Here is a 13,623-nt window from a genome sequence, read left to right as displayed (position 1 = left end):
TGTACCAGGGGCATTAGCAGCTTGTGAGCTGCAAATCACAGGGCTAGAAACTGGTGAAGCTTCCTAGGCTGTTCTTGGAAAGGGTGTTTACGGCTCCACATGTGGAGATGTGTCTGACAACAGTAATACCAATAGTGAAGTTAAGTATTGAGAGCAATGTTAAGAGAGAAAGGAGGGCTGTGTGCAAGGCATTGCCAGGCAGATGCCTCCTTTCCAAAACTGCTGTGCCCAGGCAAGGGAAAGACATTTGGTGCCACTGCTCCATGTCCTCTCCCCAAGCTCAGCAGGGCCAGGCAGCAGATACAGCACTGAAAGGAGCTGGAGGGAGGCTATTGAAAAGCCTCGAGGCAAAAGGTGTGTGATAAGGGGAACCTCATAAGGAGCTAAGCCAAACCTAAAGCTCTCCCTCCAGAGCAAGCCCTGGGGTGCTGCCTGCCCACTTTTAGCCCCAGCGCTCCCACCAGTCTTTGGTGGGGGAGACAGGAGCGTCTCCCTCTCTGCTGCGGGCTGCATGTCAGCACAGGCTGTGTGCTGTCAGCGAGTGTGACTGGGTTAATGGAGTATGTCAAGGGACCCAGGGCAGGGCTTGGCAGTGAGCTACTGACTTGTCAGGCCTGGGGAAGTGGTATGTAACAGCTCAGCTTCTCACACAGAATCAGCCTCTGGCTTGGGGCTGTGGTTTTTGTGTTTATGCGTATATACACACACACACACAGACACACAGAGAATATGTTGGGGTTTTGGGGTTTTTTTAAGAGATATATAATTGAAATGGCTTAGATGGCTGATGGCAACACTGTGTCCAGGAATTTGCAGTTTTGAAAACGTAGCCTAATGGTAACATGAGCTGCAGGAGATGATCGGGGTCATGACAGTAAGGGAAGGCACTTGGAACGCAGCACATGAGCAGAGAATGGTGCCTGGGAGAGGGCAGCATCGTCTGCTGGCGGGGGGAGATGTCCCTCCAGCAGAAACAGAAGTTGAGGGGTTGGAAGGGCCCGAGCAGAACTTTTCCTTGGGCACCATCAGCTTCTGGTACCAGCTTTAACTGATCTCATTCGTGGCAATCCCAGCTGTGAACTTGATGGTATTTTCTTGAAGGGTTCTTGACTGGAGACCTTTGCTTTCTCCTGGCACAGTGAAACAGGCATGTCCTGGGATGAGGGAATGCGTAATGGGGTTTGCTGGGAAAGGCTCATTCCTGTTTGCTGCTTTTTCTAAGTCCTGTTGTCTGTGCTTTTATTGGAGAAGCACTGAGTGACAAAGTAAGCAAAACTCTCCTGCTTTGGGAAATGACCAAGCAGATGACACTTTCCTGCTTTTTTTTCCCTTCTGATTTGGAGTGTCGTTTCCCCTTTGCAGTCTCAAGGCCATTCTGAGAAGCCCCTAAGCATCCAACAAGATGGAAATTCCCTCCCAAGAGGGAAATCTTGAGATACTGAGACGTGCTAGGTTCAGACCAGCCTGCTGAAGGGCGAACTGGGTAGCCCTAGCTGGGAACCACACAAACCCAGTGGATGCAGAGCTCTGTAAGGCGCTCCCTTGTGCTGGTGGTGACCCAGCTGGAGCCCTTCCTGCATGTATATCCTTGGTTGTCTCAACAGCTGGGAGCTGGTGACATACAGTAGCTCCTTGATGATCTTTCTCCCTTGTGAAGTGCCTCATGGCCCGGTTAGAAGAAGATATTGGGTTTGCCTCACTCTCCTTCTGTCCCACAGGCTGGATGCAAAGGAGGAAGCATGGTAAAGGCAGCATCTTTCCAGGATCCATGGGCTCTTTGAGAGATGATCAGAGGGAGACCAGATGATCTGCACAACACGCACAGCACCGTTTCTCACCCGCCAAGGCAGCATCGGAGCGTCCTCCCCAGCCCCGCGCCGCCCGGCTTGCCCGATCGCTTCCGCATGTTTCGCAGCTGCGAGTGGGAGGTCCTGGAGCGATCCCTCAACATCCTCCAGGCCAGCGACTTCTACTGGGGCCCCTTGTCCGTAGGGGAGGCTCATGCCAAGCTCCAGCGGGAGCCCGTCGGCACCTACTTGGTGCGGGACAGCTCGCAGGGGAACTGCCTGTTCAGCCTGAGCGTGCGGATGCCGGCGGGCCCCGTCAGCCTTCGCATCTCTTTCCAGGAGGGCTACTTCCGCCTGAAGAACTGGTTTTCGGACTGCGTGGTCCGGCTGCTGGAGCTGGTGGTGGCAGGGACCCGCAACAACCCCTTGCACTTTGATGAGATGGGGGGAACTCCCTTGGTCTTCTCTGAGCCCCTGTGCCGGAGCCGCCGGGCGGTGCCCACGCTGCGAGAACTGTGCTGCCGGAGCCTGCCGGCTGGCACCACGATGAGGGGTGGAGCGGGGCTGGGGGGCTCCTCCAGAAGGCGCTCGGGGGACGAGATGGTCTCGCCCTCCAGCGGAAGGGGAGAGTCGGAGGGGAGCATCGTCCCCAGCCCCTCTCTGTCCTGGGCTGGGAGATGATGCGGTGTGTGTGTGAGATGAAGGGAGGTGCCCCTGTGGCGTGACCATGCTGGTGAGACGTGTGCCATGCACGTGGGGCTGGACTGGCTGCTGGACAAGAAGGGCAGGGCAGGGGAAGCGGGGCTTGAACCCACCAGCTGTGACAGCTGTGTCCTCGTACGTGCACAGCGTGTGTGGCCTTCTCCAGAGATGCCTGAGGAAGCCAGACCTCAGGAGCAGAGACTCCCATGTGTCTCGCCTTCCCCGCCCCCAGGTCCTGCTCTTTATCCCATTTATAACTTAATAAGCTCAAGAACAAGGCGAGTTGTTCTTGCCTCCCAGGTCAGCCCTGCATTTTCCCTACCCCAAAGTGCCTGAGCTCGTTTCTGCTGCAGACATGCCCTGGTGCAGCGGTGGGGCTGAGTGCAGCCCCACAGCAGTGCAGCTCCGGTGCCAGCGGGTACGGCCTCGGGTGCCCACGTACCCACGCTGGAGCCAGAGTGCAACACCTGCCACTTCAGGGGCCAAGGTTTGCACCAGGAAGAAACAGCCACAGCCACGGGTGATATGTGTGGCTTCACTGGCTTTTGCATCGCTTTATTTGAACAGATCTGGGGGAGTGCAGACGGGTTACATTGTCCTAAGTGCATGTGGTGCTCCTGCGGAGGCAACCCTGGTCTGGAGGGTCAGGTCTGCTCTGGGAGGGTGTGAAGAGATGGGATCCAGCGCCCTTTCTTACGCTCATCTTGTAGGATGCTGCTGCCATCTACAGAGCACATAAAGATGGTTTCGTTTTGCCTCCAAAAAGGCAAAGAATTTTTTTATAAAAGACTTTAAAAAATTTTAATAAACACGTTTTTATACTTATTTTTAAAAGTCAATGAATACATGCTGGTGTTTTAATTCCTTTGCAGAGCTGGAAACCCAGTTAGTTTAGTGCCAAGACATGGCAATCAAACTGAAACTGAATGAGTGAATTTCTTAGAAGGACCAGACGCGGAACATAAATGCAAGGTCCTAGGTGCAAACAATCAATTCATCCTGTAGTGTAGCCAAGTAAGGATTTTTCTAAAGAGAAGACACTTCCTAAAAAAATGGAGAGGTGGGATTTTCCAAAGTGGATTTAGTACCTTAAAACTTGCACTGAGTGTTTGAAAGAAACGTGAGTAATTCCAGATCCCAGAACAGGGCACAGCGTCAGTGAAATCGAACCGATGAGGATGAGTGAAAATGAGAGTCAGCCTCAACAGGGCTATGGTTCATTTCAAGGGTGCAGGCAGGTGTGATGTCTTTGAAATAAATGACTGAAAAAAGCTACGTGAAAGGAAAATTCAGACGCTGTAAAACCTGAGGCAAGACGCTTTGCATGCCAGCCAGCATCCGTTAGCCAGGAGCTGCTCAGGCAGCCTGCTGAGCTCACGCTGACTTTCCTCTTCAGGCTTGTACAGCGGGGAAAAAGCCGAACGTGAGAAGAGATTACTCTGAATTTGCTCTTTTGGCTTCAGGTGTCTTATCTGGAGAACCGAAGCGTGCGATCAGCACAGAGAGAGAGATACAGGGTGTGATTCATCACAAGAGCCTAGCTGAGGCACTCTGAATTATTCTCGGTAGAGCTCTGGCACTATGCTGACGGCAAGGTGATGGCTTGTCTCAGGGCATTGGCTTACAAACCAAATGCCAGAGAAATATCCATCTTCTCTTTGCCACCTGCTCCTCTTGTTCTTGGGGTGGTCAGGGGCAGCTAGGTGACCCCACAGCCACTGAGACCTATCCCAATGCCAAAGCACGAGCTGGGCTCGTGCCCTGTCACGGGGCTCGCGTGCACCCTGATGGCTGACACGTGTGTGGTGTTGCTACTGGAGCTGTAATTTTCTGCAGGGCCAGGGCAAAAAGCTAAGCAGGTAATTGCATCCATCATCGTCGCTGGGTCTGTTAGAGGTGGTGAGTTGGAGCCCTCAGATGCCAGAGTCAGGCTAAGATGTCCTGGGTGAGCTGTTCTAGGTGCGCTGTGTCAGTCCAGGCAGTGTCATGAGTGGGGCTGAGGTTCAGCCAGCCCAGAGAGAATGATCCTGTGCATCCCCTGCTCAAACACACACTCTTTTGGTCAGGTACTGGTGTCTGAGGCTCCTGAAGCATTCTGTACTGTAACCCATGCTGTAACTGGGGGTCCTGGCAGGGGGCCAGGCTGAATCCTTCTGCAGGCTTCTGCAGCATCCTGGGCTGCATTAACAGAAGCACCGCTGGCAGATGAGGGGAGCGACTACCTCCCTTTCACTCACCATTCTTTAGACCCTAGTTAGAATGTTGCATCTGTTTTGTGTCTCCCTGGTGCCACAAAAATGTAATACATTGGAGTAAAATCAGGGGGATGGTGGGACCCAAGAAGCTCAGGGGTCTGGAGCGCTTGCCCTGCGAGGAGAGGCTGAGGGAGCTGCGCTTGTTTGGCCTGGATAGGAGATTGCTCTGAAGGGACCTAACAGTCGCCTGCCTGTACCTAGGAGGAGGTCAGAAAGGAGCCAGGCTCACCACTGCAGTGCACAGGGAGAAGGAGACACAGCAGATGTAGGGGAAACAAGCCCAGGCTGGCTTTGAGGAGCCCTTTTCCTGTGAGGGTAGTCTGCATGCAAGGTAGGCTGCCTGGAGAGGTTGTGTGGAAGTTTTCAAGACCCAGCTGGGTCAAGGTTGGAGCAACCTGGTGTGACCTTGGAGCTGGACCTGTTGTGAGCCCCAGGTTGGACTAGAGGGGATCTCATGGGATCCCTTCCCTGGAACAGCTCTGCGGTCTTGCATTTTGTAGGACAGAGAGGTGGGACTGGCTGTGGAGGAGGTGAAGGGTGGCCACTGCACCAGGAGCGTGCTGCCAGGATACCAGACCAGGATGGTGGCACGGCACTCTGATGGAGGGAAAACCTCCCATGCTGCGTGGAGCATTCCCCAGGCCACACAGGTGCTCTGGGTGCTGCTGCCTGCCATGGATTTGTCCTGGTCTCAGGCCCCTTTCTGTTGCTCACCCTCAATGCTCTTTGTGCAGAGCTGTGGCAGAGCACACATCTCCTGTATCTCGTACATGTACCCTACCAGCCCCTGTGGGCATCTCAGGTGACTATGGGCACCTGTGTTATGACGCCGTTCTCTGGCTCTTGGATGCAGTCCCTGCCCGAGCAACGGGGTCAGCCACACAGCTGCCCTCCTGCTCTGCCTGCTGCAGGAGGAGCGGGACCAGGTCTACCACCCCCAGGACACCCTGCCCAGCCCATCCATCTGTTTCTTCCTTGAGGGTGTTGGTGCTGAGGCGCCTTGGCCGCCTTCCTGCCTTCCCTTCAGAAACCAGGGAGGGGGGAAGGAGTGGGCTAATTTCTTGCACGTTCATAACCAAGCACAGGAATGCTTCTGTTTTATGGCCACGGTTATAGCTCACTGAGGGAAGAGCTTTCTAACCAGATTGCTCTGACCTGGCTGTGAACTGTTCTCATTTGGCCGAAAACGAGCGTCTTGGGCTGTGTGGCTGGGGGCTTCAGAAGAGCCTCATTTGCAGCCGGGATCGTGCTTTAGAAAAATCACACCAAGGGAGGAGGAAGTGGTTTGAATTTTGATAACGTCTGTCTTATTTTGTCCATTTATTTATTTATTTATTTATTTTAATTGCACAGCAAGTGGTGGTCTCCATCTTACAAGTAAGTCAATTCCATGCAGGGCTGTGGCGAATTGATTTGAGATCTGTGGATGAAAAGCAGTGAATGTCTGCCAAGCATTGTTACATTATGGAAGTTTAAAGCATATTATGGATGAGAATCCTCATTATCCCCCAGGAAAGGTCACTTTGCAGATCAGGATTGTTGCAAGAAAGGAAACCAATTTGGGAAGAATGGGAATGTGAAAAGTGCATCGTCTGTGGTGGGCATTACAGGCTCCTCCTTCATTTTCTGCTTGAACATTGGAAGAGAAACCTTTTCCTCTCAGCTCTTGAGAAAAAGATGCACAAGGCAAAACTGTAAGAGTTTACTTGCATGGATTGACTGCAAAAAGACATCCTGCTGCTTTCATTAACGAGCGGGAGATGTTCACTTCAATCACCCTGCCTCTGAACCGGCCCGTGTGCCACCTAGGAGCAGGTCTTGGTGGTCTGTATCCAAACGTTTCTTTTGGTGGCTCCTGAAGGGACTTATAAAGAAATTATAAACTTCCTCAGAACCTTTTGATCATCTTTCAGGGAGTAGAGGAGAATTGTTTGCATTTTTGTATGTTATGTTATAAATTTCTCCAGCTGACTCGTTTCAGTTTGTCGAGGAAACTTATACAGCCTCGCAGATGTGGGGTCTTTTTTTTCTTTCAACTGATCTTCCTAAGAGCAGAAGTTGAAAAGTTTAGCCCTTGCGAAAGGGGCTTCCTCTACCAGGCTCCAAATAGCCTGGATTTCAGTCCCAACACATTGCAGGCCTCCAGCAGGAAACTGCTCTTCATCTGCTCCCAACTAGCAGTCTGTTAGCAGCACTCTGGGGCCCCAGGGGTTAATTTCCCAAAATCCTTCACTGAAACTTGTTAATAACTTCCATATGTACCCATGTGTGTGCACAGGAGGGGCCCCACAGCCAGCAGCTCTTGCAATAATACTTGATTACCTCTGACATAAGGGTCTGTGTGCCATTAGGGATCTGCCTCGATGGATCAGGATTCACCGAAAAACATGTTTGTGCAAAAGCATTTCAGAAAAAAAAAGTATCAACATTTGGTCATCCTCGGTGTTTGGAGAAGGGCTCCTCCTGGGCAGTCAAGCCTCAAAATGAAACCTTCTGTGTACACACAGCTGGGTCTCAGCTTTCCACCTTTCCCCTGCCGCCCCTCTGAAAATGTGTACTTGCATTATTGGTCTTAAAAGGTGTTAAACTCCTTAATTTGCAAGGATGCCCTTGGTTAGGGGAATGCACGGCTTGGTCTAACTGAGTTCGTTTTGCGTGGATTCCCTCCATGTTTGTCATTCATCTGTAGAGTTATAACAACTGCCCGCCCCTGAGCTTTCTGCCCGCCCCGCGCCATGTCCCGGTGCAAAGGCAGAGCTCCCTAGGGCAGTGCTCAAAGGGAGCACACAGCCCGTGTCAGAGGGAGAGGAGGATGTGGCAGAGCCGCTCTGCAGCTCCTGCTGCCTCCCTGCAGAGCCGCCCGGGTCTCTGCCTGCTCCTGCTGCCTTCTGATCTCAGCTGGGGCTGGCAGAGCTGGGGTTTTGATTCAGGCAGAGCAGAGTACTTCCAAACGCTTCCCTGTAAGGGCTGGCTCGACAGACTAGGACTCTCCAGCCAAAAAAAGAGACAACTGAGGTCTGTGACAGAAATCTGTGAAACCTAAATGCCACAAGTAGGTGACCAAGTAGGTTAAAAAAACATGGAGACATCTGATGAAATACTCAAGAGCAAGACAAAAGAAACTAAAGGAGACATTTGTTCACAGGACACAAAGCTTAAGCTGTGGAAGTCCCTGCAGCTTCCCCAGTGAGGCTAACCTCCTAGTGGGTACAAAAAGGGGTTAATGGTGATTAATGGAGCTCCTCTGGAGGAGCAAAGGCTCAGTCAGGAAATAGGGGGAGGTGGAATCCAGGTGCAGCTTTGAGTTCTGTGGCTTGTTGGGCACACCTCTGCTATGGCAGTGGTGCTGGAGCGAGCCAGCCTGAGCTGGGGCTTGGGCTCAGCAGCCCAGGCCAGCTGAGCTGGGGGATGGGTGTGCTGAGCTCCAGGCATGCACGGAGCTCCTGGGACCTGTGCTGGGGCTCTTGAGACAGAGGAGGGTGTCTATGCACGTGTCAGACCCACACAGCCACCCGTACAGCGTGCAGTTGGGTGCCTTAGCACCAGTTTGATGGCAGCCCCAGTGGGAGCAGTCCACGGTCGCTTCCTCACAGCTTTCATGAGCAGAGAAATTGGGACACCCATCTGATGCCTGCAGGCAAGCACCAGCACAGGCTGAGGAGAAAAACATCGCAGTCATCCAGAATGAGTGACAGAATCTGACTTGTCAGCTGAGAGCACCGGGGGAGGTCAGCGTCAGCCCGAGGTGACGGCTGGGACCGATCTGCCCGGCTGTGCTGGTTGGGGCAGGACTAGGGGATCCCAGCCCGACTATCCTCATGTCAGAAAGGAGCTGCATAGCACTGAAAAAGCTGTGCAAAATGCCATTAGCACTGGCAGCCCCCTAGATCTGCGTTTGATTCATCCAAACGACATCTATGCGCTCATAAAGAAGATTTTTTTGGCTCCTGGGCTACCTGCTTTCCCAAGACACCGTCCTTGCCGTCAGAGCTGTCAGCCTTCGAGCTGGTCCCAGGTGCCGTTGAAATCAATGACCAGATTGTTGTTCCCCTTGGAAGATTTTGGATTAGCCCCCCTCCCCCTCCTTCCCCCCGCCCAGTTTTGTCAGGCCGATGTGAGCACACGTGGGTTTTCCACGCTAAAAGTAATCAAAACAAACCCTTGCTCCCACTGGCTTGTGCAACAAATCATGCTGGGGGAATTGCTGGCATTCTGCATGATTAGCCCAAGCGCAGATGCCTTCCAGCTCGTAAACAATAGCCTAAAGGATTGGAGAGGATCACAAACAAAGCACTTACAGACAAGACAGCATTTTCAAAAGGGACTTGAGAGCTTATGTCCATTGGGGGTTTGTCTTTTAAAAATAAACCAGAAGTAAACAAATTGACAAAGACTGGCTCTGAAGAATCTAAGAGAATGAATTACTGGATATAACGCTCCAAAGCGGAAGAATGAAGTTGGGGGGAAACTCAAGGCAGGACTAATGAATGGGTCCTTTTAAACTCCTGAGGAAGATGTGCCCACAGCTTTGGGGATAGACAGGCACTGGCAGCTCTACCTCTCCATGCTGATGAGGCTGGACAGGAGGTGGAAGGGATGTAGGAGAAGACCCTGCTCAATTCACAGGAGGAAAAAGAAAAAAAACAACTCCTTTAGAGAGCAGTGACAGCAGCAAAGAATTAGGCAACTTTGGGTTTTAAGTTTTATGAGGATTAATTTTCAAAGGGATGTTGCTGGGCTTCCCAGATTGAGAGTGACAGAGAACTTCTGGAGAGAGTCCAGCACAGGGCTTTCTTATGAGGAAAGGCTGTGAGACCTGGGGCTGTTTAGCCGGGAGGAGACTGAGGATAGACCTCATCAACACTTAAAAATACCTAAAGGGCGAGTGTCGAAAGGATAGAGTCAGTCTTTTTTCTGTAGTGCCCAGTGATGGGACAAGGGGTAATGGACACAAGCTGGAACACAGGAAGTTGCACTTGAACATGAGGAGAAACTTCTCTGCTGCTCAGGTGAGGGAGCCCTGGCCCAGGCTGCCCAGGGAGGGTGTGGAGTCTCCTGCTCTGGAGGTTTCCAAACCCACCTGCACACGTTCCTGTGTGACCTGATCAAGGTGAACTTGCTTTAGCAGGGGTTTGGACTGGATGATCTCTAGAGGTCCCTTCCAACCCCAACCATTGTGTGATCCTGTGATTCTGTTACCTGCACTGTAGACTACTGATAAATTGCTGTGGATTTCAGACTGAAAACGTGTAAACCATGTAAATCATGTAAATGGGTTACATGTTCATGTAAACCGTGGCTTTTGTATCATGCTTTTATTCTTTAAAACCAAAAACCACTATTTTTTATATTGGCAGGATGGATTATTTTGAACCGTGTGTTTTCCCCCGAACCTTGGCAGAGCGAAGTGGCAAGTGCCCAGCTTTGCACCCAAGAGCTCCTGCAAGGGGCCAGCAAAGATCTTGACGCTGATGAAGCTGCTCAATCCTTCAGAGGCCGTGGTGACAGGGGGCTGCAGCGGGAGCTTGCCAATGTCACTGTAACCAAGACAGCATTGCAAGTCACTCCAGCGTGCCAAGTCTGGAACAATGCCAGTGTCTGCTGGCAACACGTGCACATAGCAGACCTCTTCCTTTAAATCTTCAGCTTGAAAGGTAGAATCACAGAATCACAGAATGGTGGGGTTTGGAAGGGACCTCTAGAAACCATCCAATCCAACCCCTTGCTAAAGCAGGTTCCCCTCAATCAAGTCACACAAGAACATGTCCAGGTGGGTTTGGAAACCTCCAGAACAGAAAGCTCCACACCCTCCCTGGGCAGCAGCTATTCTGACTACACAGTGTGTACATTGGCATGAGACACGTGCCAGGTCCTTGCTAGACTTTTAGGTGCATCTAGGATTGTTTTGGAATTCATTGAATCATGAGCCTGAAATAATACAGGTGCAAGTCCTAATGTTCTAGGTGCTCATCCTCAAGGTTGTAACCCTTGTTGTGCGGTACTGGGTTGGGTGGGGAAGGGCTGATGGCTCCTTTGATCCTTGGACTCCACAAAGAGCCCTCCAAGGAATTGGGATGGGAGAAGGGGGCAGTGGAGAATGGGAGCTTTTCTTGCTCTTACAGACTGTTCAGGGAATTGGCCATATACGAAGGCAGCTCTAATGTACATGCTGAAATACCTAAAATAAGCCATGCAAACAAATCAGTCGTATGTTATCCAGATGGGACTGTTCAAATCCAATAATAGCAGTAAAGTGCTCCTGAACTCTGTGGAGAGAGAGATTATAGAAGGATCAGGTATAATTATAGTGCCTTATTATTACCATTCTCATCATTCTTTCTAACAAAGCTTTTCAAGAGAATGAAAAAACTTCTTGCAGGAGAAGGTAATGTGTTTGCTGGCATTTTTTCATCCTTCCTTCCTTCCAAGTCAGTCCCTGTAAATGGTGTTAATAAACACTGCAATGATCTTGGACTATATTATCTTTCAGACGATACCTTCTTTAGCATCTCCTTGTGGCCTTGACAATAGCAAAACCTTCTCCTGAAAAGCCCCACTGTTGTTGCCACTAGTGAGAACACCAGCAAAAAACACTCCTATGCTGCTCTGATCTGTGCTTTGATATACACCCCTTCCAAGCAGGGTTAAGCAATGCCCTTAAAATGGCTGCAAATGGCTTGTCCATGTACAGCCCCAAAACTGGAGGAATATAGGTGGAATCACTTAGCAAATATTCCCTACTTTGGTGAAAGTCATAGAGCTGGAGATAGGTATTTGCAAGCTGCTCTCCTGGACCTGAGTCCTGTCTCCTCTGAATAGCATCAGCACTTCTGAGAAAAGAAGGTGCTTTCAGAACCAGACCCTGGGCAAAACAGGTGTGGGAAACACACATCCTTGTCTGTGGGTTGGTCTTGTGGGCCAGCACTGCTGAGAGAAGGAAAAAAGCCTCCTGGCTTTTCTTTTCAGCAGTATCCCTTTCTGGGTCACTGCAGAGCAGACAATTCCTGGAAGTATTGGTGTTGGAGGAGCCTCATGGTGCAAGGGAGCCGTGCTCACCATGGAGGCACAGCCCTGCAGCATCTCTGCAACCCAGCACGGACTTCCCAGGGAGGGGATTTCTCACAGGAGGGAAGTCCCAGGTAGCTCTTCCGCTTCTGCAGCTCCCTTGCCCTCACAGCAACTTGGTATGGCGAAAAGCTGTTGGTGAGCCGACGTATCTCAATCTGCAGCACTCCCTGCCTTGCCATCCTCATGGCCTTTACTCAACCAAACCCTCATGCTCCTCTGAGCCTGTGTCAAGAGTTGCAGAGCAGGACTGCATCTCTCCCAGGCTTCGTGTCTCTGTGCCCTGCTCGCCTGCACGTCCTCGGCAAACCAGGAGGAGGGGGGTTGTGATTCGAACAGATGCAGCACGTTGAGGGTATGAGTTAGCTCTGTTTCTTGGGGTGGGAGGAAGGTTCAGTTTGCTGAGATGGGTCTTTCTCTTTTCTCCTTGTCTCCTCCTCTCCCCTGAGCACCTTGGCAGAGCCTTGCTCTCAGCTCAATAAAAGTAGGGCAGAGTCTAACCACATTTCAAGCTGTCTGCGTTTTTGGATTCTTGGTAACTGCGATCTGTATCTGTTCCTAGAAAAGATTTAAACAACTTATAAACCACAGCTGGGCAGAGATAATAAAGGAAGCAGTAGTGGGGTGGGGAAGGGTCTCTCCAGTGTGTGCAGAGTGGGGAGAGGGGAGTCTTCAGGAGAAGTCGTGGCCCAGCTGTGGTAGAGGGTCTCTTTGTGGCTACTTGGGATGTGGGGAGACAGACGGGGGCTGCCTTAGGGAAACCTCAGCAATTATTAGTAGCTAGGCATAGAATATGGGGGTGTGTACATGTATATACATGCATATATATATGTGTGTGTGTATATATATATAAAAAGAGCAAATGGAGATATATTTAGCCAGAGGAGAAGGGGTTTGAACTCTGCTATGGTATACATCTAGTCTTATCTCCATGCACTTGCTCTTCCTGAGGTTATAGCCTGTGCAGACAGGACACACTTCCTCTTGCACTCTAAGGTTCTTTGCCTTTCCCATTTCCCATCCCTGTTGGACCCACATCTACTATCACATGGTTTTCCAGGCAGGAGAAACTCCTTTCACTGGAAGGGTTGGAGTGGGTTTGGGCTCAGTTCCCAACCTCCAGTGGGGTTCAGAAAATCCCTCCCTGATGTCCCTCTGCCTTGGATGCTCCTGGTGTGCTCAGCAGTGCTCTGCAAAGGTTTGGAAAACAAAACACAATGATGACCCTCTTGTGTTAGGCCAAAACTACAGATCCTTGTCCTGTAATCCTGACAGTCGGGGATATAGACAGCAGGTGGGAAACTGAGGGGGGGGGTGGGGAGGGAAGACAGAATGAAATACATTTCTATATTGGCAAAAATCCTAGCAGAGAGGTGGCTCTTCCCTCAAATGCTTTTGCCAGGATGCTTTATTTAGTTTGCATAGCTAGAATAGGGCCTCGTGGCAAAAAGATGTTTTTCCACCCTAGGAGAGCATGTTTTAACAGCTGTATCAGCCTGTATATTCTCCCCAGTTCATGATAAAAGTGGAGTTGAGGAATTAACAGAAAAAAAAGAGAGGCGTATTCATTTGCCAGGGAGATGCTTAGCTACTGGATCCCTTCCTCCCAGGAGCTGGCAGAGGCCTGGTGTGCACGAGAAAAGCTGTGCCCACCTAAAGTGGTGTGTGACTGCACACGTGGCCACTGCGGGGGTCCATGCTGGTCGTGGTTGCTGTGCTGAAGGTTGTACCTCCCAACACCCAAAGCTGGAAAGCTGCCACAGGCTGAAGAAGGGGTCCCAACTGAAAAACCCAAAAAAGCCAGGGCTGGCACA

General features: G+C 51.1%; 1 protein-coding gene across 1 annotated transcript; it reads left to right on the top strand.

Annotated features, from left to right (window-relative positions):
• The first annotated feature begins 1,747 nt into the window (after positions 1–1,747).
• Positions 1,748–3,228, top strand: LOC104552108 (suppressor of cytokine signaling 1). Its single transcript, XM_010209774.2, has one exon. The coding sequence runs from the start codon at positions 1,785–1,787 to the stop codon at positions 2,466–2,468; it is 684 nt and encodes a 227-aa protein (XP_010208076.2). The 5' UTR covers positions 1,748–1,784; the 3' UTR covers positions 2,469–3,228.
• Positions 3,229–13,623: the final 10,395 nt, after the last annotated feature.

This window comes from Colius striatus, chromosome 1, assembly GCF_028858725.1.
Source record: "Colius striatus isolate bColStr4 chromosome 1, bColStr4.1.hap1, whole genome shotgun sequence".
NCBI lineage: Eukaryota > Metazoa > Chordata > Aves > Coliiformes > Coliidae > Colius > Colius striatus.
This window is presented reverse-complemented; position numbering and strand designations above follow the sequence as displayed.

Coding starts and splice junctions, on each gene's coding strand:
- LOC104552108 (XM_010209774.2), top strand. CDS start 1,785: ATGATCAGAGGGAGACCAGATGATCTGCACAACACGCACAGCACCGTT.